The following is a 26,639-nucleotide window of genomic DNA, read 5'->3' on the forward strand; positions in this document are numbered from 1 at the left end:
GAGCCTTGTAGGAATCAAAGTTGTAGGAATTCTTCCCCTTAGATTGTGATTATCACATTTTACGCAGCTGTTTCTGAGGTCTGCTGTATTTCTGATGGCCTCAGCTGGTTTTTTTCCCTGCAAATTTTATATATATATATATATATATATATATATACACATATATATATATATGATACTTTTCTTAGTAAACTTTCCAGGCATTAGCATATGCAAGACCTGGTGACTACAGCTATTGCTTTTCTCTTATTTATTTCTCATCTTATTAATTTCTCACCCCTAATCTAACTTAACACTAACTGTTCAGGACCCTTCTTCATGTGGGTTCAAATCATGAGAAGACCCCCAGCATACTGTGGACCAGGTCACTATTAGGCAGGTGGTCTGGGGTTGCATAATAAGCAGGACATTGCCAAAATTTAGTATTTCACTGAAGAAGTAGAAAACAGACTAACTGAAACAATGCTTTACTATGTCTCCTTTGAAAACTTGGCATCACCCATCTACCAGACTAGAAGTACATTATATTTGACGTCTGCCTAGTTAGAATTTCTGTTGCTGTGATAAAACACCATGAACAAAGCAGGTTGGAAATCATGTTTATTTGACTTTTACATTTACCTAACTATTCATCATTGAAGGAAGTCAGAAGAGGAACTCAAACAGGTCAAGAAGCTGGAGGAAGGAGCTGATGCAGGGGCCACAGAAGGGTGCTGCTTACTATTAGCTTGCTCCCCCTGACTTGTTCAGCCTGCTTCCTTATAAACAGAGGACCACCTACATAGGGGTTGTCTTATGCACAATGGGCCTAGCCTTCTCACATCAATGACTAATAAAATGCCCTAGAGGTTATGGAGGCATTTCTCAAGTAAGGCTCCTTCCTATCCAGTGACTCTACCTTGTATCAAATTAATATAAAATTATCTAGTACAACTCTCTTACTCCCATTCATTATTCAGTGTACAACATGATTTCTTTATTTACTGTGTGAGATGAATACCTGGATCCATTATTTGCTGCTACAAATATGGCTACAAAGATTATTCAAGTCACTGCCCTATTGTGGACTTCAGTGATGATATCACTGGGATTGAACTTTCTGGAATGCAGGATACATACTGACGTATGAGAGTACATCCTGTCTTAACTTTATCACTCTCACGGGCCTCTATTACTCTACTTCCTGGCTTTCCCTAGAAAGATTAACTTCCAGACAGGAAATTGGTTTTTTTATGTGTATTTTTTCTGATTATTAACTTACTGTATAATCATTTTCTGATTTACAGGAATGCTTGTTTATTTGTGTATGGTGTTCATGGTGAGGTCAGAGAACAACTTGCTAGAGTCAGTTTTCTTCTTTCACCATGGGAGTTCCAGACATAGAACTCAAGTTGTCAGGCATGGCAGCAAGCATCTTCGCCCACTGAGTCTTCTCTGAGGGCCCTGATTACAGAACAATTTAATCTCTCCTTCTTCATTTCCTGCTTATTCCTGATATTTTTCTTTCACTCTTGTAACAGTGTTCAATATACGTATTGAGTAACTTCTGCCCTACCCCACTAGTTGAAGCATTGCTTCCCCTATTCGTTGGTCATTACTTCATGATTCAAAACAATTACAAGTATTGGGACAACTGGATGTTCATAAATAAAGGAATCACATCAGGCTCCTACACCATACTGTATATGTAATTTAATTCAAATTGGAACAATGACGTAGATATATAAGCCACAATCCATGAAAGTCTTGGAGGAAAACATAGGAGCAGTTATTTCTGTACTTGATTTTAGTGGTGAGATTCTTAGCTGTGGCATGGATACACATGATCAGAACAGTATTAAATAAGGAGAACGTCACTGAAAAGAGCAATCTGTGTGCATCAAAGAACATTATTAAGAAAGCAAAGAAGCAATGTGTATAAAACGTCCCTAATAGGTAAATCTACATAGATAAAGAGAAGATTGGTGGTTAGACAACCAGAGGGAGGAAGAATGGAGAGTCACTGAGTAATGGTTACAGTGTGTTTGAAAGGGGATAAAGATAAGATCGTGGCCTGATTTTACCCATAAATTGTTGATTCTTTACACAAGAATAATGGTTAGAGGAATGAGCCACAATAGCAGATATTATCCAACCATTAATGAAACTTATGACCACTTCTTAAATTTTTATTTATTTTTTTAAAATTTACTTGTTTCTGCATAACTTTGAGTGATGTTACATGCTTATACAGGATGCTGGGGCCAGTAGTAGCCAAATAAAGGCATCAAGACATGGGTGGAAACTGGAATTTCCAGAGGTTGTAAGCAGCCATGTGGGTGGTGGGAAATGTCCCTGTGTCCTTTGCAAGATCAGCAACTTTTCCTAGTATCTGTCCTTCTCTCCAGCATTCTTACACATTGATTCAGTTCTACCAGGCTGTAAGTTATTGGCTATAAGTTATGAGTATCAGCGGCATAGCAAAGGCTATATGGCATCATTAGACATAACCTGCAAAAGGGCACAAATGCATTCAGGATAGGGAGAGCTGAATGCAGGCATCATAAGATCAGGCTGGCAGGAAGAAAGTATCCTCATCTTGGAACATGGTTTCCCCCTACTTGCCCATCCTGGCAGAGCTTTGGAGTGGTGGAGATACTGAAGAGAGGACTCTCCCCATGTAGTAAATGTGTCTTTATGGAGATGAGAACCTGCCACAGAACAGAATGCTGTTGGTTTTGTTGTGCTTGATGAAGAAAAGGAAGGGGTGGTCAGCACAGAATGTTGGGACAAAAGCAGCACAGCAGTATTCTATGACAGCGGAGGCTGCTGCAGCCTCTGTGCCTTCCTCATTGACCTCCACTAAGCTCTTGTGAACAATCTTGGACACACACAGGTTTCTCTCTGGAGACATTGCTGATAAGTCAGCCTTGGCCTCTTGGAAGACATCCACTATTCCCAAGCGCTGAAACACAGACTCCATGTCATAATCCTCTTGCAGTTTAAATTTTGGAAGGAAAACCTCAACATTAGTGTTCTTCATAAAGTCTGGGTTGGTCCAGGCTGTTAACTTCTCAAAAGTGAGATTGCTTTCCACCTGACAAAGAAGAATTCAAGAATTTCAGATTTACCATTGAAGTCTTCCTCGGAGCCCGAGAGCACTCCTATTCACAGTACCCTCTAACACTATTCAAGGCACACTGTTTATTCCCATGAACAGGCAGTGTGACATCCCACTGTCCTGCTAACTTGTATGTGTCTTCCCTGATGGTCACAGCCAACAATCAGCCCAGGGATAGAAAGACCTGGCTGTCCTCTCTGAAATCACTTCGGAGACATCTTTTATGCTGGCGGGTGTCCATGTCCAAGTGATAATGGTTTAGGTTGTGTTTGCTTTGGTTTTCTTGAACTAGACTTTGTTTCAAAGATAGTGAATCACAGCTACTAAAATAAAAATAAAAGATCTGAAAGAAATAACTCCTGTGAGCTACACCAGAAGGGAAGTCAATTCAGGGTGGAATTCTTGTGTTTTGTGAGCTCTTATGGCTTGAATGTGAAATTTCACCCAAAGGCTCACAGCAGACCCTTGTTTTGAGGCTTGAGACAACATTTAGGGAGGCAGTGAAAATTTTAGACATGAGGAGGGTCTAGATGGATGACAGCCATATTTGCTGGAGGTGTTTCTTGGAAGCTCCTCTTTGATCCTATGTGTCCTTTCTCCTTTCTATGCTTCCTGTTAACTGAATGATCTGTGTTCCCTGCCACATGCAGCTGCCACCATACCATCCAGTGATGGAACAGGTAACTTGAAATGAATGCTCTGAAACTGTGAGCCTATATAAATCCTTCCTGCCCTGGGTTATTCCTGTCAGACATTCTGTCAGTGATGAAAATCTAGTAATACTCTAGAGAACAATGCCACAATTAGAGAGCTAGATGCTTAGAACTGTGGAGCTGGTCTGCATACACAGACCCCTTAGGTCATGCATACTCTACTTCCCACCATTCAGTGGATGGCTCACATACTGTGGGAAATCCTGCTGCAAGGAAGACCAAGAACTGTTATAATGATCTGCCTGACTCTGCTCTACCCAGCTGCATCCCTCCTTTTCCTTTTAGTTAGGTCAAAGTGCAACAATTCTGCATATGTTCTCAGATAATGAATAAAATGCTGACAGACAACATGATGTGGATTCTACTTATGGAGGAGGAGGATTTTTTCCAAGCACTGGTGCTAAGTATACCATATGAATCATCCTATCAGGTACCCAGTGCCCATTCTGGTGAGGAAATTGTCATTGGTAAGGGCACAAGCCTACAAAGGGAGTCTTGGACACAGCTCTGAGTCCAAAGTTCAGTGCCATCACACACAACTGGTATTAGCAAAGGTAAAATCATTTTACCTTGAACATTTAGTTCTGTTCTAATGACAAAGGACACCAGGGACACTGGGTTCTTCTCAAAGACATTTAGAGTAATGAATGCTATAGTCTCTTCTGGCTCACCTTGCTGAGGTCCCCGTCATTATCTGGGAGCAGGACCACGAAGCTCAGCTCCATTCCTTCATATGGCATCATGAGCACTTGCGCCTGCACCTCCTTCACATGGGCAAGGTTATATGTGTCCTCACAACACATCATCTGCACTAGTCGTTTCTCATTCTGAACAGAGAAATACATAACATAAAGCATATTATGGAGAGTGGTAAAAGTTTCCAAATGAGCTGCAGTTAATTTCAGGGCTTACAATGAAATTTTCAGCACTCGCAATGTAAATAATATTCCTGTTTAGACAATGTCACCCCTCCTTTTTCTGATTTCACTAAAAAATACTGAATGTCAGCAGATATGGGACTGTTCGACTGTATTCTATGTGATAAATCACCATGCTAAAAAGCAACTTGGGGAATAAAGGATTTATTTCATATTACAACTCTCAGGCTACATCCATCACTGGTTAAATTCAGAGGTGAAGCTAGGCTAAAGCAAGGAAGGTGAAGGAATGTTACTGGAATCTCCCGGATGGTTTTCTCAGCATGCTTTCTTATATAACTCAGGACTACCTGCCCAAGTTTGGCACCACCCATAGCATGCTGGGCCCTCCTCCAGCAACCATTAATTGAGAACATTAACTAAGAACAGATTTGCCTCTAGAAGAATCTTATGGAGTCAATTTCTTGATTTAGAGTCGTTCCTTTTTAAGTTTATGTCAAGTAAACACACACACACACACACACACACACACACACACACACACACACACCACCACCACCACCACCACCACCACCACCACTACCACCACCACCACCACCAATAACAAAAAAGAAAAATAAAAAACAAAAATAATCAGGACAGGCGCTAACTGCAGAAAGTCAATTGTGCCATCTAGAAAAAGAAACCTAGCATTCACATATTAATATTCTAAAACCCTAGAGTTGGGTTTAAATATTCCACAAAGGCTCGTGTTTCAAAGCCTTTGTCCCCAGATTGCCACTAGCAAGAGCTTGCCAAACTTTTAGGAGATAGTGATTAATGGAAGAAAGTTAAATGTTTGAAAGGGAGTTCTCCTGAAAGGCACTCTAGGTCTTTCTTTTGCTTCCTGAGTATCATGAGGTGAACAAGCTTCACCAAGCATTTCTACCATGCTATGCTGTACCACCACAACCTGGAATGACTGGACCAGTGGACTGCAAATGAAACCTCTAGAACCACATCCTGATAGCCCATCAAAGGGAAGTGAAATCCTAAGTTAAATTACTCCAAGATGGGAACCACATGGACATGTTTCTATGTGATGCAGTAACAGTCTGATAAGCCATCACAAGGCAGAAAATTATTGTCAATCCATTAAAAGTTATGGATAAACCTCATGTGTCCTTTTGTCCTTTATTCCAGCAGGTTCAGTTCTACCTGTCAATCAGTATTTTGCAAACTTTTAAAGTTTTCAATCATGTGTGAAAATTTTTAATTACAGTGGTATAATGAACATAAAACCTTGCTACCGACCATTCATAATCAAGATTAAATTCCCAAATAAAATTAAAAACTCATTCATTTACAAAAGTTTTCAGAGTACTATAAATAAAAAGAGAATGGAAACTAATATCCATGTGCTCCTAAATGCATTAAATTGTATTTTATAGGTATTGATTAAACTATTCTAATATCTACTTTAATTCAAGTTATATTCTAATTCGGACTGAGATCTGAAGCACTCTTTTCAATATTAGAAAGCTATAATTACTACTTAATAATGATAAACTGACCAGTAATTTAAAATGCTTACATTAATTAAATCATTATTTATTATGTAAATGTTTATACACTCCTTTCTACTCTGACTCATGCTCTATTTATGTTTTATGCTACCTTAGCAACTAAGGTTTTGATTCCTGGAACTCAAAGGAAAATGTAGTTTCTAGAATGAGATAGAAACAAAGGTTTTATGAGAAATGATCAAAATCGATGTGAGCCACCAACACAATGCAAACTCACACATGCAGCAAATACTCCTTATTCCCACCATTTTTCTGTAGAGTTTATCCTTTCATTCAGAAACATAAATCTCAAAGGCCTTTTGTGTTTTCCTGTTTTCTTTCTTACTGGTTTGAGGGTCAAGGCCAGCACCCCACACAGGATATGCAGTCTACTGCTAAGCCATGAGCTACACGTTCACGATTAAAGCTTTCCATGCAATTTCCTCATCTCACTGGCATGTACTTGTAGATGCTGTTCCTTACATTATCTACTTTAAAAGATATTTCAACTGTGCATTCTTTGTGAAACTGTTTGAAATATAAGGAAATTGTCCTTTGAATTCTGGGTGCTCTTTCTTACCTTGTTTATTTTAAAGGGCATATCCACTGTGTATTCTTTGTTAAATGGTTGATGCCACCTTCCTTTGAAATATAAGGCATTGACGAGAACCAGCCTGGTCTCTGAATCAACTGAACCACCTGACAACAGCTCAGGAATTTTGCCTATTGGGAAAGCAGAGACTTCATTCAGGTTACCTTTGTATGTATTGTGAGACATAAACTGGTAAGACATCTGGGCAGATCTAAGCATCATGTTTTCAGATTTGCTGACTTTGGATAAACATATTTCTTTTCTTTTCTTTTTTTTTTCCGGAGCTGGGGACCGAACCCAGGGCCTTGCGCTCGCTAGGCAAGCGCTCTACCACTGAGCTAAATCCCCAACCCCGATAAACATATTAAAAAAAAAAAACACTAATGCCCATGTTTGACTTGAGGCTTTGCACACTGGAGGAACATCATCAAGGTGAGGATGGTAAAAGATCTATAGGTCCCTCGAGGAAAGCAGGTTTAGGAAAATCAGAAAAAGAGATTTCCAGATGGAGAACAAAATGGGCAGGGAATGTGGGAGGGGTAGGAGAGAACCATGGTTACCCTCCTACTGTTGGTTACCATCTTAATTGGTTCTGGAACCAAACAAAGGACATGCCTCTTTTCTGTGACATTTCCCAGAAAAAAGTAAGTAATGAACAGAAGTTCTCTAGGGTGGTCAACACAATTGTGTGCTACCAGACATAAAGGTCTGAGACAGAAGCAGCACTGTTCAAGGCATGTGACCTGTGATCACTGTAAAACACCCATGTCTCCTAATATAAACTGTTAGACTGGAAACCAGGCTCAGGAATTCTCATCACATTTACAGCAGCCCCTCCCCTGTTCTAGAGAAATACAGCAACAACTCTGTATTTCAAATCTAAGTGTCTGAGTAGAACCTCCATGAATCCATGTAGCTCTACTTTATGCCATATGGCCTAGATAGTCTGAATGACTTTGACCCTGAAATAACTGTGAGATCTGTCTGTGGTGGGGAGAGACGGAATTAAGAGAAAGGGTAGAGAAGGAAGAAAGAGGAGTGGATGGGAAGGACAAGAACAATGGGGTGTGGAATAACTTGAAATTCTGACCTTCAGTCTGTTTGGAGACCCACGTGTTTATGTGTTTCCTTGACTCCTCTGCAGCTTCGGCAAAGGAGAGCTGCTCCATCTCTGAATTATAGAATCGAAGACAGGACTCCTTATAGGTCTGTGGAGAGAAAATATTCAGGGAGATAATATTGCAAAATAAGATTTCAGCAAAGGTTCCAACCTACTGAATACTACAGCATTAAAAAAAAAACAAAACAAACAAACAAACAAAAAACCCAAAAAGCAAAAACCAGGTTCTCCCTCCCTTTCTTGGACACTTCCTGGAATCTGGGACTTGCTGATGGATACCCCAGTTCCCTATCCCCATTGCTACACACCTGTTCAAATTCCTGACCCTCTGTATGTATCCCTGTCTCCTCCCATACATGATTCTGCCCCCTTTTCCCCCTTCCTCCTCCTTTCTTTCTCCCAAGTCCCTCCCACCCTCTACCTGCTGTAAGTATTTTGTTCCCCCTTCTAAGAACTGAAGCATCCACATTTTAGACTTCCTTCTTCTTGAGGTTCCTATGGTCTGTGAATTGAATCTTGGGTATTCCAAGCTTCTCGGTGAGTGCATACCATGTGTTGTTTTTGTTACTGGGTTACCTCCCTCACGATGATATTTTCTAGTTCCATCCATTTGCCTGTGAATTTCATAAAGTCATTGTTTTTAATAGCTGAGTAGTACTCCATTGTGTAAATGTACTACATTTTCTGTATCCATTCTTCTGTTGAGGGGCATCTGGCTATTATAAATAAGGCTGCTATGAATATAGTAGAGCATGTGTCCTTGTTATATGTTGGAGCATCTTTTGAGTATATGCCCAGGAGCGGGATAGCTGGATCCTCAGGTAATACTATGTCCAATTTTCTGAGGAACCTCCAGACTCATTTCTAGAGTGGTTGTAATCCCACCAACAATAGAAGAATATTTTTAAAAGGGTTATTTGGTTCTTTGAAGTCTAACTTTTTGAGTTCTTCTCATATATAAGATATTAGCCCTCTATCAGATGTAGGATTGGTAAAGATCTTTTCCCAGTCTGTTAGTTGCCATTTTGTCCTACTGATAGTGTCCTTTGCCTTACAGAAGCTTGGCAATTTTATGAGGTCCCATTTGCCAATTGTTGATCTTAGAGCATGAGACATTGGTGTTCTGTTCAGAAAAAATTTCCCCTGTTCCCTTGTGTTCAAGGCTCTTCCCCACTTTCTCTTCTATCAGTTTCAGTGTATCTACTTTTATGTGAAGGTCCTTGATCCACTTGGACTTGAGCTTTGTACAAGGAGATAAGAATGGATCGATTTGCATTCTTCCACATGCTGACCTCCAGTTGAACCAGCACCATTTGTTGAAAATGCTGTCTTTTTTTCCACTGGATGGTTTTAGCTCCTTTGTTAAAGATCAAGTGACCATAGGTGTGTGGGTTCATTTCTGGGTCTTCAGTTCTATTCCACTGATTTACTTGCCTGTCTCTGTACCAGTACCATACAGTTTTTATTGGGATTGCTCTGTAATACAACTAGAGGTTAGGGATGGTGATTCCCCCAGAAGTTCTTTTATTGTTGAGAATAGTTTTGGCTATCCTGAATTTTTGGTTATTCAGACCCTAATAGAGGAGTTATAGAAGGGACTGAAAGAGCTGAAGGGGTTTGCAACCCCATAGGAAAAACAATGACATTAACCAACCGGATCCCCCAGAGCTCCACCAACCAAAGAGTACACATGGAGGGACTCCATGACTCCAGCTGCATATATAGCAGAGGATAACATTGTCTGGTATCAATAGGAGAGGCCCTTGTTCCTGTGAAGGCTCAATTCCCCAGTAGAGGGGAATGCCAAGGCAGTGAGGTGGGAGTGAGTGGGAGGGGAAGTACCCTCATAGAAGCAGGGGGAGGGGAGGGGAGATGGGAGTTCCAGAGGGGAAACTTGGAAAGGGGATAACATTTGAAATGTAAATACATAAAATTTGAAAAAAATAAACTAAAGTGAGTGTAGATATCACTTTAAATGACCAACATTTTTAAGTACTGGAACTTTGCTAGTGAGAATATCCAGACATGAGTAACTAAAAATTACAAGTAGTCAATTTTGAAGTATTTTAAGGTATCATTATTGAATTGTGAACTTTGGGGAGGTTATTTTGGTGAGTCTCATTATGTAGCATATGCTGGCCTAGAACATGTCAACCTCCTGTTTAGGCCATTTAAATTAAGGTATAGATTTGTACCCTCACACTGAGTAGAACTTGATCTGTAATGCTCCCTAACTCTCTAGGGTTCTTCCCTTAGGATCACAGCAACAACTCCCTGGCATGCAATTGCTATTATTCTACTGATACAACTTACTGGGAGGAGTTCACAAGTTTTGTCTGCAAAGAGCCTGTTGGCCACTCTAAGGGAGTATTTTCTCTCTGGCTTGTTCAGGTTACTGAGAAGCAACTGGAAGCCCTGATGGAGGTCTTTCTCTTTGTTCAAACCAAGTGCCTGGAAAGGAAAAGATGAAACATTATGAGTTCAGCGATGAAACATTTTGCTTTAGAAGGGATTTTCAAAGTCGAGAAATGAATCAAAAAGTGAAGGACATGAGGATCTGAATTGAAGTCTCACTAAACATAGAAGATGGGCCCACCATAGAAGTGGTGGATGGAGGTCATCCCAGCACTGGGAGGAAGAGATGAGAGTAAGACACCCAGCACTGACTCCTACCCCCCACAAAAAAAGAGGTACCCAAGGGCATGTACACACACACACGCTATACATATACATAAGCTCTGTATAAGTGTTTATTAATGAACCTAAACCTAGAAAAGACCATGAGGACTAACGAGGAGGAAGCCACTTCTCTATATTTGTCTTCATGTCCTCAAGGACTGTGTTTGGAAATGATGAGAATGAGCACTTACACCTGAAAGGACCTTCATGAGAAAGAAAGTCCTGGCAAACCACAGAGCAACAGTGATGACTTCCCACTGCCAATGTTCAATTAGGACATGGAATAGCTCCACGCATTTGTCCCCTTCGATTATTTTAGCTGAAGCAAGGTATATTGGACAAAGTTAAGAAAAGGAATCATCCTTCCGTCTTCCTTGCCAGCAAATAGTTAGAAAACTTGTTACTCTAAAAATAAGAGAGATCCCAGCAAACTCTCTTTCAAATAATTCAACAACTTTTTATTTTCTCCCATTGCAGTACTCGAGACTGTACCTAAGTTATAACCCTAAGACCCTCCCTCCAGCTTTTATTTTTTAAATCTTTGTTTGAAACTCACTTGCCCAGGCCAGTCTTGGACTTGGAATTATCCTATTTCAGTCTCTTAGTAGCTTTAATTGAAGGCCTGTGCTACCAGGTATAACATGCAATTACATAAATTACATAAATGAATTCTAGGCAAAGTACTGAAAGTTTCCCCCAAAGTATTACTCAGAACTCTCGTTGCCCTTAAAGAAGTCTTACGAGTAGACTCTCTTCCATTCTCTTTAACCCCTGTTTATGAAACAGTGTGTGTATATTCCTACTGTCCCTCCTCAGCAGTTCTTATGCATGTGACATGGTTGTGCTTATGACAGAGAACTTACCTGAGATATCTGGACTTGGGTCTGTCCCTTTGCCCCCAAGAGGACCATAGCTAGAGCAGAGGAGATGCTCACAGGAGAGTAACATACATTTTCTGAAGGGTTGCTTTGACATAGCATCTTCAAAAGATGGATGGCAAAGGTGCCATTTGCTTCAGACAGAGTATTCATGATGCAGAGTCTGGAGGGAAGGGAGATACGGAACTCAACACAGAGCTGAAGGTCCTTGTTCTGAGGCAGGGAAATCTGGAACTCTTATTTCTGGTTGTCATTTCAAAGGTCATAGGTAGTTTAAATCAAATTTCAAAAAGTGCATTCTAGATCACAGCCCCTCCAATTTTAAGGCTATTAGCTATGTGTGGTCAAGGCGGCAGACCAAACTAGCCTATTTCTCATCTGCACAGGTAGAAGAAAAATCACCAGGAATACAAACAAAAAACACAGCAGAGAGAGGTGGTATCCAGTCCCCTTCCATACAGACCAGCTCCTCTCTTCTGAAGAATGCAGAGTTGAGGATAAGAGAAAGAAGAGGAAGCAAGGAGCGAAACACCCAGGAGCCATCTGGGTCCTCTTGCCTGACTCAGCAACTCTGAATTCTGGACTCTGCCTGTAAAGAATCTTTCTGTGTTATCCACGAGGAATTAGACAGTACCCTCCCCATTTGCAAGGTGTTACAGAAAAGACACTGAGGTGCTGGATGAGACCCAAAGACAAGCTGGCATTACTGTACCACTACTGTACAGCGGGATCAGTCCCAGGCAGTGAAGGCTCAGAGGACCTTGCAATACTCGCAGGCACCCTGGCTGCTTTTCTCCTGTGCATGCCTCACCTTCCAGGTGAAAGGGCAGCTTGACCCATACTAAGTGACGGCTCCTGACACCTTTAACCAGTTCTGAGCCACTGTGCATCCCACAGATGTGCTCTCACCGTCATTTGACATTTGAACCCAGGAAGTATGCTCCAGAGTGCTTCCTATTGTGCTAAAATGCAAATTAAAAGCCTCAGGGCCTCTGCACACTCCAACCCATGCTTCCACCCACTCTGCAGACTGAGGGAAAGCATCCTGAGAATGTAATTAGATCCTCTGGCTCCTCTCCTTAAGTCTCTCTGGGCTCTGGAGGAAAGGTGGGACACATCTGACCCAGCTGGCCCCGCCCCCTGCATTCCTGCCCATTCTTATGTCACTTTAAAGTTGCTTCTGAGTCCTTGAAGTACTGTTTATTCCACCTAGAGACTCACCTAACCCATCCCTGTCACTGAGTTCAAACTTCTCACCATTCCTGCCTTCATTGGAACAGAACAGCCTCAGGGCCTCTGCTGTCCTATCCTAGAGCAGCTGTCCCACCCCAGATCGTCTTATACTCCTAAATGGAATCTTTCTCTTACTGATTGCTGTCCACCATCCTTCAAATTCTGGAGCTCTGTGAAGGTAAGGGAGATGTCTGGCATCCTAACAGTAAGCCCCGAGAAGCATAATAAGATAAAGGAGGCTTACTGTCATCATGGGGTGAATTGTTTTTATAAATGGGAATGAGCAAGCAGTTCTCAAATTTAGACTAGAGCCCCAGATATTTAAAAGGCTCGGAAGTAAGAGAACGATTACTTTGCAAGATCCACAGGGAGAAGGCAGGGGCCTTCAAATTGTCTAGGTGGTAGGGACTGAGAGGACACGTGATAAGAGGCCAGTAGAGAGGCTGCCTGTGGTCCCTAGGCCTGGCTGAGGAGGAACCAACACTGCTTAGAATACCAGCCTTTGGACGAGCCTCGAGCCTCGCTGTTATTGGCCAGCTGGAATGCCTAGAAGAGTCACCATTTGAAAAGCTCATCAGACACCACCTCCCAGCTGTCTCTTTCCCTAACTCTGCAGTCTTTGTTTTCCCTCCTGGACTCAGCTTATGCCTGGTAAACCTGACCTCTGTGGGTCCCACAGCACCAGCCCGAGCCAAGTACCTACACTTACCACAGTTGTGGTTTCTCAATCCAGCATTTGCAGCCTTGATGCTCCCAGTAGCCTAGCAGAGTTGCCTGCGAGGCTTTGCTGGCCCTGTATTCATACAATACAGGGCGGGGACTTCTAGTTTAGCACCCTCGGTAAGGGCGGGGAAACGGGCTGCCTGCGGCTCTAGCCACTACTGCAGTAAGAGGATGAGTGGGGGCTGGGGAAAAACTGGGCTCTTAGAGAAAGTGAAAGTAACAGGAGTTTTTGCTGTGTGCCAAGGGAGAATGTGGAATTTTAAAAGCACTCAGGGCCGGTGGGATGGCGGGTGGTGGGTGGGGTGGGTGCCCAGTATCTAAATCCATTTCTACACATTTAGCCTCCTTCCCAGGCAAATACTAATCCATTTTCTGTCTCTTTTAACCAGTCATAAGCATTTCCTTTAAACAGAGTACGCGGTCCTGTGTGTGGTCTTTTACTAACCTAGTGTTTCTGAGGCTCAGCCTCAAGTGTTCAAGGTGGCAATGACTGAGGCACAGGCAACAGACTTGCCACACAATGCCATCTGCAGGGGTTGGATTATGTTTAGAAATCTCAACTCAAGTGAAACCACCAATCTTGACTTTGCCACAGAAAGGAATTTCAGGAAGAGACAGTATGAAATGGAGTTAGATTTATTAAGAAGCAAACACAAATATACTTAAAGACAGTAATACATCAAGGAAGGAAAGTAGGGAAACAGAAGATGAGACACACCTACGCATGCAGAGCTGTGAAGAGAGCATGGCTTCAGTGTCTCAGCAGTAGCTACATGTGTGACTTTAGTGGTTCTCAGATGCTGATCTTACAAAGATGCTGAGAAACCCTCATTCTCCTTTGTAGTTACTAGAAATGCAGTATTTGTTTGTCTAGTTACTTAAGGACAAGCTTTTAAAACTACAAAGAATGAAACTATATGAGGCCAAGACACATAAGCAGAACTTCTCATGGAAGGAAGCCTTGGTGGGAAACAGGAACATTAGCAAGACTTCTCAGGCACAGGAAAGGCTCATCCTGTCTACAGGATCACACATCTAATTCTCTTTGACAATGTTCAGGTTTCATTTTGCTAAGCCTGAGAGTTCACTCAGTTTCAAACTCTGTGGCGTACTCAGTTTAGAAAGCTTTCTGCTCCACGTGCTCTCTCTCCTTGGGGCTTATGAATGAGCAGCCTTTCTCCAATCTCTTCCTCCCTGAAGCTTGCTGGGGTGCACTTTGGCTTCTCCAAACTGCTCATCTTCTCTATTCAACTCCTTCTTTCCAAAAAAGGTTGCTTATACCACTTGTCCTCTAACCCCTAACCCAGCAGGGAGTGACATCAGCTGAAGGATGTTTAGCTCATGGCTTTCTTACTCATCTTGCTTGAGGAAATGAATGGCTTCCTTATGTGCAGCATTTCCTTCTCGGTCACCCTTGGTTCTCCAGCCTCCTGTCCCTTTAGGCTACTACCATTTCCTCTCCTTTGACCAACAGCCAGTCTGACCATCTCTTGTCATAACTTTTGTTCTTGGGGCTACTCCCCCACTTAGTCCCATCACTGAAGCAGCTGGCCCACTGATGTCTTCCTCCTTGCCCTCATATCTTCTGACAAAATGTCTCTCCTTTCTGCTCTGCTTCTGCTTCTTCACCCCTGCTCTATCCAGAGTCTTCCCTGCCACCTTCCTCTTCATCTTCTAACAATAAACCAAGTTATTTTTTCTTCTTAGCCAGAATGTTCCAGCCTTCTTTCTACTCATCCACCCCCCAGTTTGGTTTTCTGGATGTAGTCTGATACAACATGGGCTTGCCCTTTAAAATAGCACTCACTCTATAGAGCACAGATCCCATAGCAATTTCTCTTCTCCTTGGACTTTGTCTCCCTTAAGTAAGCTATGATCATTCATATTCGGTGTACTTCCTACTTGATGGCATGGGCTCTTATTCTTCTCACACCTGGAGAATTTTTTGGAGTCAGCATTTTCTATGTCTTTTCTACTTGGGGCTTCTATCCCAGAGGGCTATAGGTGCTGCTCCCTATGCCGAGCTCTCTTCCTTGTTTTTCCTAAATAAATGTGGCTTTAGGTGTACCTTGCGTAGGAATTATAATCAGGCATGATAAAGCATGGGTTAGAAAGCTGCCAAGACATTTCTTGGACTACAGATAGTTTCTCGTTAGGAAACTGCATGTTTCCATCTGGAAAAGGAGAATGACCATGCCCCCTTGGGCTGTAAGCACGATTGTAGCTTTAGAGTTCTTTAAAATACCCAAGCAGAGAATGAGTATTGCGTGCATGTCAGCAACCTTCACAGAAACTGTTAACTGGGCTGGCAATCAGACCCAGGGGCGAAGGACTTCATTCCTTTCCTGAATCTCCATAACAATTTTGGTCTTTCTTTGCTTTCTCAAGACAATATTCGTCAGACATTTGTTTCTTTGCCTGGTTAAATATGTGAATAATAATATTATCTAAAATAAGATTTTATTCAATTGGTCAGCATTAGATTGTTTCCATCTTTTATGTAGTATTAATTTCACTATGAACATGTATGTATAAATTTGTGTATAGACATTGTACTTTCTTGGAGTTACCCAGGTACAGACCGAGGAATTTCTGGGTCATGTGACAGCTCTGCACTTCACAGTTTGAAGAAATACCTAGAGAGTTTGAAGGCTTCTGTAAAATTATATATTCTCGCCAGCAAGTTATGAGTTTCAGTTTCTTCCTGGGCATGGTTTTTCTTTTTTTATTTTAGCCAATGGGTGTGATGTGGTTACTCATTATGATTTTGAGTTTTTCCTGATGAGTAATAATGTCAATCATGTGCTCACTGGCCCTTTATAAATTTTTCTATAAGAGTGCCTACTCAAATTATTTCCTATTTTTATTTGAGGGATCATCATCGTCGTCGTCGTCGTCGTCGTCATCATCATCATCATCATCATCATCATCATCATCATCATCTTGCCAAAGAATTGCATAACACAGATTTCTTAACTGTGCTCTCGGGTTACCTTTTCATCTCTATGGCAAATTCTAAGACCTCCAAAGACATGTCAGGTAATTCTGTCATCTCTGTGAGACATGATTCATGGAAAGTTCCTTCTAGCCCTGGTCTGCCTCTTCCTAGAACCTGCATTAAGAATACTTCCTTTCATGCCTCCATAGTTCACATTTAAGCCCCTCTAATGAGATGAAATCATCCGAGAGTTGATTGGTTTACTGTGTCTTGGAGTTCACTCGGTTTAGGGACTGAAGATGCTCTCACCTTAGAGGTGAAATTTTTGGAATTCTTTTTTTTTTTTTAATTTTTGGAATTCTGTTCAGAAAATGGCATGTCCTAACCTACTTTTCTTTTTTCCTTCTAGGTGGGAGCCTGAGTCTTCCTTCCCCAGCCTGCCTATAGGTCTCTATCCGTACATTGCTGTGACTGTACACTGGAGTTTCTAGGCTCATGTGTTCCTGTGTGTGGACTGTGTGCATCATCATGTGCCTGGGTCCCTGCTGTAGGCTGCCAGCCTGGTAGTCTTCACCCACACTGAATAAATATGTTTTATTTGTCCATGGCTCCTTACATTTTTCAACCCCCAGTCTCCTCTCACCCCCTCCTGTCCTGGAATCAGAATGTTGACTGCACAGTGGCAGGAAGGTAGCCTAGGCTGGAAAGTGTTCCTACTTTGGTGGCTAGAGAGAAAGTACCTGAAAAAAAATGTTATGTGAGAAATAATACAAGAGAGTTTAATGAACTTCAAGTGAGGGATGAGCTATGAAGACTTTGTTCATCAGTCTGTGAAGCATGCATCCCCAACAGGGGTAATCATCAGAGACTTTCAGTATGGTGAACAAATAGATCACTCACAGCTGGATATGGTGGTATACACATTTGCAATGCTAGAATGAAGAGAAAAAGCCAAGCATATTGTGGGGTAGTGAACCATATCGCCAGACAGAAAACTTAGTAAGATATTTTGGGTTTAGAAACTGTGGTAATTCTCATAACTGAGAATGGTAAGCATTTAAATCTACTCCTGACCATGCTCTTGCCATGGAACCCATGACCATGACACCCCTTAGAGAGGACTGTACCAATTAGTCACGTAGGAGCACCACCAGAATCCCCTTCTCATGCAGATGAGGCATCCCTAACATTTCAGAGCAAGCCAATAAAAAGCATCTCTGTGTGTGTGTGTGTGTGTGTGTGTTTCCCTATCCAGAACGAATAAAGTGCAAGAGTTATTTCACCAAAGATTGAGACTGTCTGTCTTATAGAGAATTTTCTCCTGAAGCTTTCACTTCCTGCATTGCGTGTCCCTGACCTTGGTTCCTAGATGCCCACTGCAGTGGCCTTGGAAGAGGCCTGGCAACCTGACTTACTATGGCTCCTCCTCCTTCCTGGAGAGTTGCAATTTTTTGGCCCCTCTGACCAGAGCCAGAGCCCAGCAGATCCCCTTGGATAAGGACCTGTACACAGAGCCAACCAGTCTAGTCTACATATCAAATACCAGACAGCCTGGACTACAAAGGGAGACGCTATCACAAACATGCAAAGGAATAACAACAATTATATCAACCAACTGTTAGGGTCAGGACCTTTGTGCTGGCAGCCCTAACAAGCCCGGCTTGGCCACCTGTTCTTAAAAAGGCAAATTTCGGGATTGGGAATTTAGCTCAGTGGTAGAGCGCTTGCCTAGCAAGCACAAGGCCCTGGGTTCAGTCCCCAGCTCCGAGGAAAAAAAAAAAAAAGCAAATTTCAAGAGGCAAATTCATAGTGAAACATGACAAAGGAGGTTTAGTCAATGTAGCCACATAGGGGAGAGGTACCAATTATTCAGTGTTTTTCCAAGTGCATCAGTGGGATTCCTGACATGAGATTACAGAAAGCAAAAGACTTGAGTTGATGAAACTAAGTAGTCATGATGTGGTCCTGCCTATCATTGTCCCATTGCTGTCTGACTCAACTCTGTCCTGCAAGGTGGTCAGAGAAATCAGAAATCGCTCTATGGAAGACACTTTTCCTCAGGAAGGCTCTGGGAGTTTGTATTCATCGGCATGGTGCTCCTAGGTAAATGAAAATTCTCTGAGAACTGCTGTTTAAGTAGATTTTAGCCAAATGAAGAACAAAAGTCCCTTTAGAGTATCCTTGTTCTTTGTCAGGCAGGCTGGAAACCGTTCTCCACTTGGTTCCAACACCCTAGCCTCAGGGTGTAATAGGCCTTTGTCTGAACAAATTCCATAAAAGGAATACAAGTGGAGCCCAAGATTAGAACACGTCAAGTTACTGTCAGGAAACCAGGTGTTAGAGACATTTGCTTATAACTGCTTGTCTTTGGTCACTCTGGTAAGAACTTTCCTGAGCGACACTTTCTTGGTTTGAGACAGGATGTCACCTTGAAGCCTAAGTTGACCTTAAAGGCATAACGCACCTACTTCAGCTTCTTAAACTTCTTCCATGGTCATGGTCAGAGATCAAACGTTCTGCGGTATCTCACTGCCCCCCCCCCACACCCCGTTCAGTTTTTAAGCTAAAACTGGTTAAACTGGTTGTTATTAGAACTGCTCCTAAAATCTGATAAACCATAAATTTGTGATGATGAGAATATAAATCACACAATCCAGCAACACAGCTCTGGTTGCTTGGCATTGTTGTTCATATGGGGTCTCGAGCCCCTTCAAGCTCTTCCAGTTCTTTCTCTGATTCCTTCAACGGGGATCCTATTCTCAGTTCAGTGGTTTGCTGCTGGCATTCGCCTCTGTATTTGCTGTATTCTGGCTGTGTCTCTCTGGAGCGATCTACATCCGGCTCCTGTCGGCCTGCACTTCTTTGCTTCATCCATCTTATCTAGTTTGGTGGCTGTATATGTATGGGCCACATGTGGGGCAGGCTCTGAATGGGCGTTCCTTCAGCCTCTGTTCTAAACTTTGCCTCCTTATTTCCTGCCAAGGGTATTCTTGTTCTCATTTTAAAGAAGGAGTGACACATTCGCATTTTGATCATCCGTCTTGAGTTTCATGTGTTCTATGCATCTAGGGTAATTCAAGCATTTGGGCTAATATCCACTGATCAACGAGTGCATACCATGTGTGTTTTTCTGTGATTCGGTTATCTCACTCAGGATGATATTTTCCAGATCCATCCATTTGCCTATGAATTTCATGAAGTCATTGTTTTTGATAGCTGAGTAATATTCCATTGTGTAGATGTACCACATTTTCTGTATCCATTCCTCTGTTGAAGGGCACCTGGGTTCTTTCCAGCTTCTGGCTATTATAAATAAGGCTGCTATGAACATAGTGGAGCATGAGTCTTTGTTGTATGTTGGGGCATCTCTTGGGTATATGCCCAAGAGAGGTATAACTGGGTCCTCAGGTAGTTCAATGTCCAATTTTCTGAGGAACCTCCAGACTGATTTCCAGAATGGTTATACCAGTCTGCAATCCCACCAACAATGGAGAAGTGTTTTTCTTTTTCCACATCCTTGCCAGCATCTGCTGTCACCTGAGATTTTGAACTTAGCCATTCTCACTGGTGTGAAGTGAAATCTCAGGGTTGTTTTGATTTGCATTTCCCTTATGACTAAAGATGTTGACCATTTCTTTAGGTGTTTCTCAGCCATTCGGCATTCCTCAGCTGTGAATTCTTTCTTTAGCTCTGAACCCCATTTTTAATAGGGTTATTTGTCTCCCTGCAGTCTAACTTCGTGAGTTCTTTGTATATTTTGGATATAAGCCCTCTATCAGTTGGAGAATTGGTAAAGATCTTTTCCCAATCTGTTGTTTGCTGTTTTGTCCTAACAACAGTGTCCTTTGCAGAAGCTTTGCAGTTTTATGAGGTCCCATTTGTTGATTCTTGATCTTAGAGCATAAGCCATTGGTGTTTTGTTCAGGAAATTTTCTCCAGTGCCCATGTGTTCGAGATGCTTCCCCACTTTATTAGTTTGAGTGTATCTGGTTTGATGTGGAGGTCCTTGATCCACTTGGACTTAAGCTTTGTACAGGGCGATAAGTATGGATCAAGCTGCATTCTTCTACATGCTGACCTGCAGTTGAACCAGCACCATTTGCTGAAAATGCTTTCTTTTTCCATTGGATGGTTTTGGCTTCTTTGTCAAAAATCAAGTGACCATAAGTGTATGGGTTCATTTCTGGGTCTTCAATTCTATTCCACTGGTCTATCTGTCTGTCTCTATACCAATACCATACAGGTTTTATCACTATTACTCTGTAATACTCCTTGAGTTCAGGGATAGTGATTCCCCCGGAAGTCCTTTTATTGTTGAGAATACTTTTAGCTATCCTGGGATTTTGTTATTCCAGATGAATTTGCAAATTGTTCTATCTAACTCTATGAAGAATTGGGTTGGAATGTTGATGGGGATTGCATTGAATCTGTAGATCGCTTGATGGAGAAGAGAACCAACCACCATGCAAGATGTCGCTGGTTTGCTCAGAAGTTAGTTCCTATAGGCAAAATGTTTTCGAACACTGTAAAATTTACCCTGTGTTATTCAAATGCTTATTTCTCTGCTCTCATATCTTGCTTCAATCCAGACATGGCATTGTAATGCTTATACCAAGAATATCCTGTCTCATGTTTGTGTAAACAACTCTTACCATTTATTCTCTGCCTTGTCAATAAACACTAATCACCCAATTCCAGGCAAAACATAGAATATGGTGGGACTTTCAGCAACCAGAGGAAGGAGAAAGGGGAAAGAGGGAGATTCAGATCATCAAGGAGGATGGAGGATTTGGAGTCATGAGAAAGGGGTTCAGAGAGAGATCATGGAAACACACCTGAAGCTCAGCGCCCAATCAATAATAAAATGTGAGTATTGTGGGATGGGGCTTGGAGGTAGCTGAATTAGCATAGAAGGCTATTAGACCATTTAAATGCTCAGCTATTGAGGTGTAATTTTAAATAAGTATTTTTCTCCATGTGGTTATTGGAGATTAACATAAGGTGAAGAAATACAGCTACTGGATTAATTTACTGCTACATTTATATTAAGAATAGTTCACTTACAAATTCTCAAGTGGAGGAGAGGTGATGTCACCAAATACTATTCTGTTCACCTGTCTCTGGTCATTCTGCACACCTCCCTAGCTCAACTGTTCAAGGGCTTCATCACAGCCTTTGGAAAGCACCTCTGCATTATCTTAAGGATGAGCTTAGGTCCCGGGCTACATACATTCCAGAAAAAATGGCTTTGGCTTCCTCAGAAGCACCAGCCATTCAGCATCTATGAAAAATCCCCAGGCTGGGAATGCTGTTGAGTTGATAGAGCACTAACCTAGCAAGTGCAATTATTTCCAGAACTTTCTAAGCTGTGTGGTCGTGTAGATGCTTGTATTCGAATGCTACTTTGTGTTCCCCAAATTAGTTTTCACAAGAGAATCAGCACATAGTTTCTGGGAACCTGTCCCCAGTTAATTCTTATTGGTAAATAAAAGCTCACAGCCCTTAGCTGGGAAGGAGAGAGAGAGAGGTGGGTTTTAGGTTTCCTAGGCTTGGGACCATTAGGAGAGAGTAAGAGATCCATGTTTTAGGAGAATGTGCAAAAGTACAGAGGCCTCCATGGGATAGAGAAGCAAGGAGAGTGCCCTGGGCTCTGGACCAAGAAAGCACACCCTGGATTTCCAGAGTGGCAAGAGGGAACATTGAAATTAATAAGTACTAACTCAAAATTATTAGCAGGAGGTAGATTCTGGCAGCATGGAGGTTAGGCAGTCACCCAACTATTGTGCTGCTTAGTGCATATTAAATATAAAGGCTATGAATGTGTCTTTCATTCTGGAATATAAACCATTGAGGTAGGTAACTACCCTGTGGCAGGATTATTAAATATTAATGCTACATGGTGATACAGGCCTACTATTCCAGGACTTGGGAGGGACATACAGAAGGAACAGAACATTAAGATCATCCATATCTGATTATCTCCTCAAATTTTAGCTTAGAAAGGAAAAGGGAGTGTCATTGTCGTCGTTGTTGTGGTTGTGATTGTGGTTATTATTATTATTGTTATTATTATTATTATTATTATTTCCTAAATTTGCCAGATTCTGAATTTCTCATATGTAAGTGGATTTCTAAGGGGAAAAACAAAGTCAAGTCTTAAAATTCAATGACATCATGTGTCCACAACACTTACCCCACTGCTAAACCAGGGATCCATGCAAGTAGATGGTGAATTCTGATCCAAGGCAGTCTGTGGATGTTTTCTTATAAATATACCTAAACCTTCACTTTCTCTCCTGTATTATTGGCACCAGAGTAGAAACAGTTGAAAATATAGAGTTGCTTAAAAAGTATTACAAGCCCCATTTTTTAAAAATGCATATGTATGTATATATGCATGTGTACAATGTTTGTTTTGAAACAGTTTTTGACTCTGTAGCCCCTGCCGGCCTAGAATTCACTTTGTAGACCAGACTGTCTTTGAACTCACAGAGATATGCTTATTTCTGGCTTCTGAGAACTAGGATCAAAGGCTTGGCCCTCTAAATCAAGTACCTAATTTTAAATTTTTGTATGACAGACTTGTCGAAATTATATTTGTGTACTGCCTGTCATTGTAAGTCAGAAAAACAGTTTGAGAACGGAAAGAAAAAGGTCATGGTTCAAGTTTATTCCTGCTACAACTAGAAAAAAAGAAATATCTGGAATCTTTTGATCAGGAAGGGAGGGAAGGTCACAATTGAGAGATTCAAAACAGGGACAACATCTAGGATCCCTGTCTGTCCTCCTGAACTAAAATCGGCTTCAGTCCTCTGAGACGAATCGCTCGCTCTATTTACCCATAAAGAGGAAAGAATGGACAGAAGGGGGTTTCTGTTTGTCTCTCTCCCTTCTCCTGCTGTGAACCAGTATTGCAGAGGTCTCTTTTCTCTGAAATCCTGTCCCACGATCACACAGAAGGAAGCGCATGCACAAACAGGAGCAAGTCTTTCTTCAAACCGCAAATGGCCTGGATGTTCCCTTACCAATCACTAACTTAGAAAATGTACCACACACTTGCCCACAGACAATTGGGAGCATTGTGTCAGGTTGACAAAAATCTAGCCGGCCTATGCTATGTAGGACGATAGAGTCTGGAGTGCCACTTAGAAAACACGGTCTATAACTCCTATCCTCCATGGAATGGGGAAGTTGGGTACAAGGAATAGCATTGAGGTTGGAACCTGAGGTAGTATTTCAGCTGATTCCATCCCTTTGTGCTTTTTAGCTTCCTGCTATGATAGTCTGCTTGACGTCTGTCGCACCAGCACACAAGCTGCACATCAGCTCTACTAGCCTTTTGTAAATTTTTTTTAGTAGCTAAGGCAAATCTCATAACTTGGCTTATGGTAAGAGCCTGTTAACTTATAAAAGAAAGCAGAACCTCTGCTGTGATGTGCTGGCCACAGGTCCTATTAGCAACCGTGGTTGACTCTAGAGAACTGTAGGATCTTATGCAGTCACGAAGCGTGCTGGATGAGACACCACTCTCCTCTTTTAAAAAAAAAAAAAAAAAAGACTTAATCATCTCCACAAAGACCAACTTCAAGTGAAATCCCTTCTTGAAGTACCAAGAATTTGGACTTCCAAAATATGAATATCAAGGGACACAATTGAGCTCATGATGATAGTGATTCAAATACATGCTAATGTTGCATAATTATGGGGACCCCAGCCTACCCCTCCCTTTAAAATGTGGAATGATATTTGTAAATTTTTGGCATTCTTTCTTGGAAGCATTAACATTGGTCCTCACCAGCAGTTCTACACTAGGGTACTCAATGGCCATGCATACCTGAGCTCGCCAAAGACACTTGATAGCATTCCCCTAGCATCAAAGGCTGGCATTTCTCCTTGGAAACACAAAATGTCCAACTCCAAACATTTTTGTTTTACAAAATTATTTAAAGCACCATATACTATTACCATCAGCTATATGCATAGGATGTATGTGAAACATAAATTAATTCCATATTTAGAGGTCAAGATATCTCCAAGATCCATACTAAAAATGTTTCAATACCTCAAAAAAATATATAAACCACAACCCTTGAATCAAGAACCTTAGCTAAGAAATCCCCTGTCGGTCCTGGTAACCACCCTAAGTATGGGAATTCTCAATATGCTTTTCAATGGCCTCAGCTGGAACTCACACACTGTCTGTCCATCACAGACAAATGAGGGCTGTCCAGCATTAAGAATGATCACACTAAGCTCCTTACCTGCATGGGTCCGCTGTGCCGTCTGAGTGTGCACCTGTCTGTTTTCCCCAGCACATCAAACATTACTGGAAAAGAGACAAGACTGGTAAAAACATCCATGTTAGTTTGTCTTGCTAGAGTTTTAGTTTTGGTTTTAGGAGTGTGTTCTGGACTTCCCCCGCCCCCTCATTTTGAACAGCATCATTGAACAAAAAAAAAAAAAAAAAAAAAAAAACTCTCAATGACTTTGTGACTACAATTTACATCTCCAGTTTAAAAGGAGTATTAGTTCGTGCCTTTGTGCTGAGTGCTGCAATTAGAAAAGGCACCATGGGCCAAAGTAGCTGTAAATAATCCTTAGCAATTCACTTAATTACATCAATATTCGTATGCCCTCTTAAATGTGTACCGAGTTCGGCAGTTTTAAAAACTTGCACGGAATATTATTTAATCTATTTTAAGTGTGTAGGGGTTATGTGCTTGTGGGGCAGGGGATAGGGAGGGCATGTGCTGAAGCCAGAAAAACACATCCATGCCTGGCCTATCACTCCCCATCTACTTTTCTTGAGGCAGGTTATCTCACTGAACCTGGAGTGAGGCTGACAGCCAGCAAGCCCCAATGATTCTCCTTTCTCCACTCTCGAGCAGAACAAGGTTTAAGGGTATGTGCGTGATCACACCTTGGCTTTGTATGTGGAAGCTTGGGGTTTGAACTCAGATGCTATTGTTTATACAACAAAAACTCTAACCTCCTCAACTAGCTACCCAAGCTTTTCGTTATTTTTTATTTCTTATTTAGACTGACCTAACTCACTTCATGAAGCTTTATGCCTTAAGGGAGCCTTCGCCTCAAGCTGGGAGTGCCAGCAACGGTCACAGTGACCCAGAAAAACATCCCTTGAAATGAGAAGATCAAAGATTAGGAACCGAAGTAATACAAAGAGGCCCCACCTCAAAAAACAAAGCTTTCAAATAACCCGTGCTGTGGTTGAACAACACTAGGACCACTATGTGCTGAATTCTAACATATCTGAAATGTGTGCTCTTGATAAATTGATGGCAAACCACTCCAAACTATGACCTTTGTTGTTCTAACAGCCAACACTACATTTTTGTGGTCAGAACTGTATAAAGATGATTTTAAAGCAGCAAAAAGCTAACGCTGTTGCTGACACTGGAAAAGGATCTTTGGACATGCTGATCAATGTATTATGGTGCAAAGCCAGTTGTGGTGATATTGCCCATAGTTCCAGCTCGTGGGAGCTTGGAGGCAGTAAGATTACTGGAGCCCATGAGGTCCAAACCACCCTCAAATACAAAAAGACAATACTATAAATATGTTAGCTATCTCTACACTACACAGCTTAGTGGAAATCCCCTTGGCTACAAATATTATGATTCATCATGGAAACTAGCTCTGACCAAATGCTAATCAAATAAATTATTAATACAAGAAGATCAGATAATCTTGTCTCCTACACTGCCACAAAAAATGATTCACAAAAGACACAAAGCACATTCAAAAATGAAATAGTAATAGAATATGCTCAACGTTATTTATCATTCCATTCAAGGTCCTTCCTTACTTGGTATTATTCTTAGGATATCGTAGCACCTATGTAATATTTCTTTATTGGCTGATTTTCAAAGATCTTTCAGATGGTGGACAAACTGAGTTCAAAGAGGAAGCATGTTTTTTCTGAGATTTCCCAGTATTGTCCAGAGAAATAGGAATCTGAGCTCATGACAGTAACTAAAAGTGATTTCTTTCCAACAAGCATAACTTCAAGATCAGAACAGGGGAGTCCTGAGTCTTCCCTCAGGGCCAGGAAAGCACATAAAACAGTCACAGTGATAGAACTGGTCAGACCCCACCCAGCCATGCTTTCTGTGAATCTCCTAGTTCACTGAAAGCAGAGCTTCTCAGCACGGTCTTCTCTGTGACTTTGTCATTAGGTTTCTGGATTCCTCTCTGCCTTCATTAAAGGACAGTGCCTCTGT

General features: G+C 41.6%; 1 protein-coding gene and 1 long non-coding RNA gene across 6 annotated transcripts; one reads left to right on the forward strand and one right to left on the reverse strand.

Moving 5' to 3' along the window:
• Positions 1-1,677: 1,677 nt before the first annotated feature.
• On the reverse strand, positions 1,678-24,794 carry Serpinb9 (serpin family B member 9). Of its 2 annotated transcripts, none has more exons than XM_006253872.4 (7): positions 24,660-24,794; positions 11,490-11,667; positions 10,261-10,398; positions 7,918-8,035; positions 6,816-6,958; positions 4,485-4,640; positions 1,678-3,076 (listed from the first exon to the last, which is right to left on the reverse strand). In XM_006253872.4, exons 1-7 carry the CDS (start codon positions 24,713-24,715, stop codon positions 2,675-2,677), a joined length of 1,191 nt encoding a protein of 396 aa, XP_006253934.1. In that variant the 5' UTR covers positions 24,716-24,794; the 3' UTR covers positions 1,678-2,674. The 2 variants fall into 2 exon arrangements, with proteins under 2 accessions (XP_006253934.1, NP_001007733.1); NM_001007732.1 differs by lacking the exon at positions 24,660-24,794 and adding an exon at positions 13,447-13,607 and having other exon boundaries at positions 2,161-3,076.
• LOC108348552 (uncharacterized) lies at positions 12,627-17,001 on the forward strand. 4 transcript variants are annotated; one of them, XR_005495366.1, is made up of 3 exons: positions 12,627-12,915; positions 16,333-16,499; positions 16,608-16,768. It is a non-coding gene; the product is annotated as an uncharacterized LOC108348552 (long non-coding RNA). The 4 variants fall into 4 exon arrangements; XR_005495364.2 differs by lacking the exon at positions 16,608-16,768 and adding an exon at positions 16,808-17,001 and having other exon boundaries at positions 12,631-12,915; XR_005495365.2 differs by lacking the exons at positions 12,627-12,915; positions 16,608-16,768 and adding exons at positions 13,210-13,388; positions 16,808-17,001.
• Positions 24,795-26,639: the final 1,845 nt, after the last annotated feature.

This window comes from Rattus norvegicus, chromosome 17, assembly GCF_036323735.1.
Source record: "Rattus norvegicus strain BN/NHsdMcwi chromosome 17, GRCr8, whole genome shotgun sequence".
In the NCBI taxonomy this organism is placed as follows: Eukaryota; Metazoa; Chordata; class Mammalia; order Rodentia; family Muridae; genus Rattus; species Rattus norvegicus.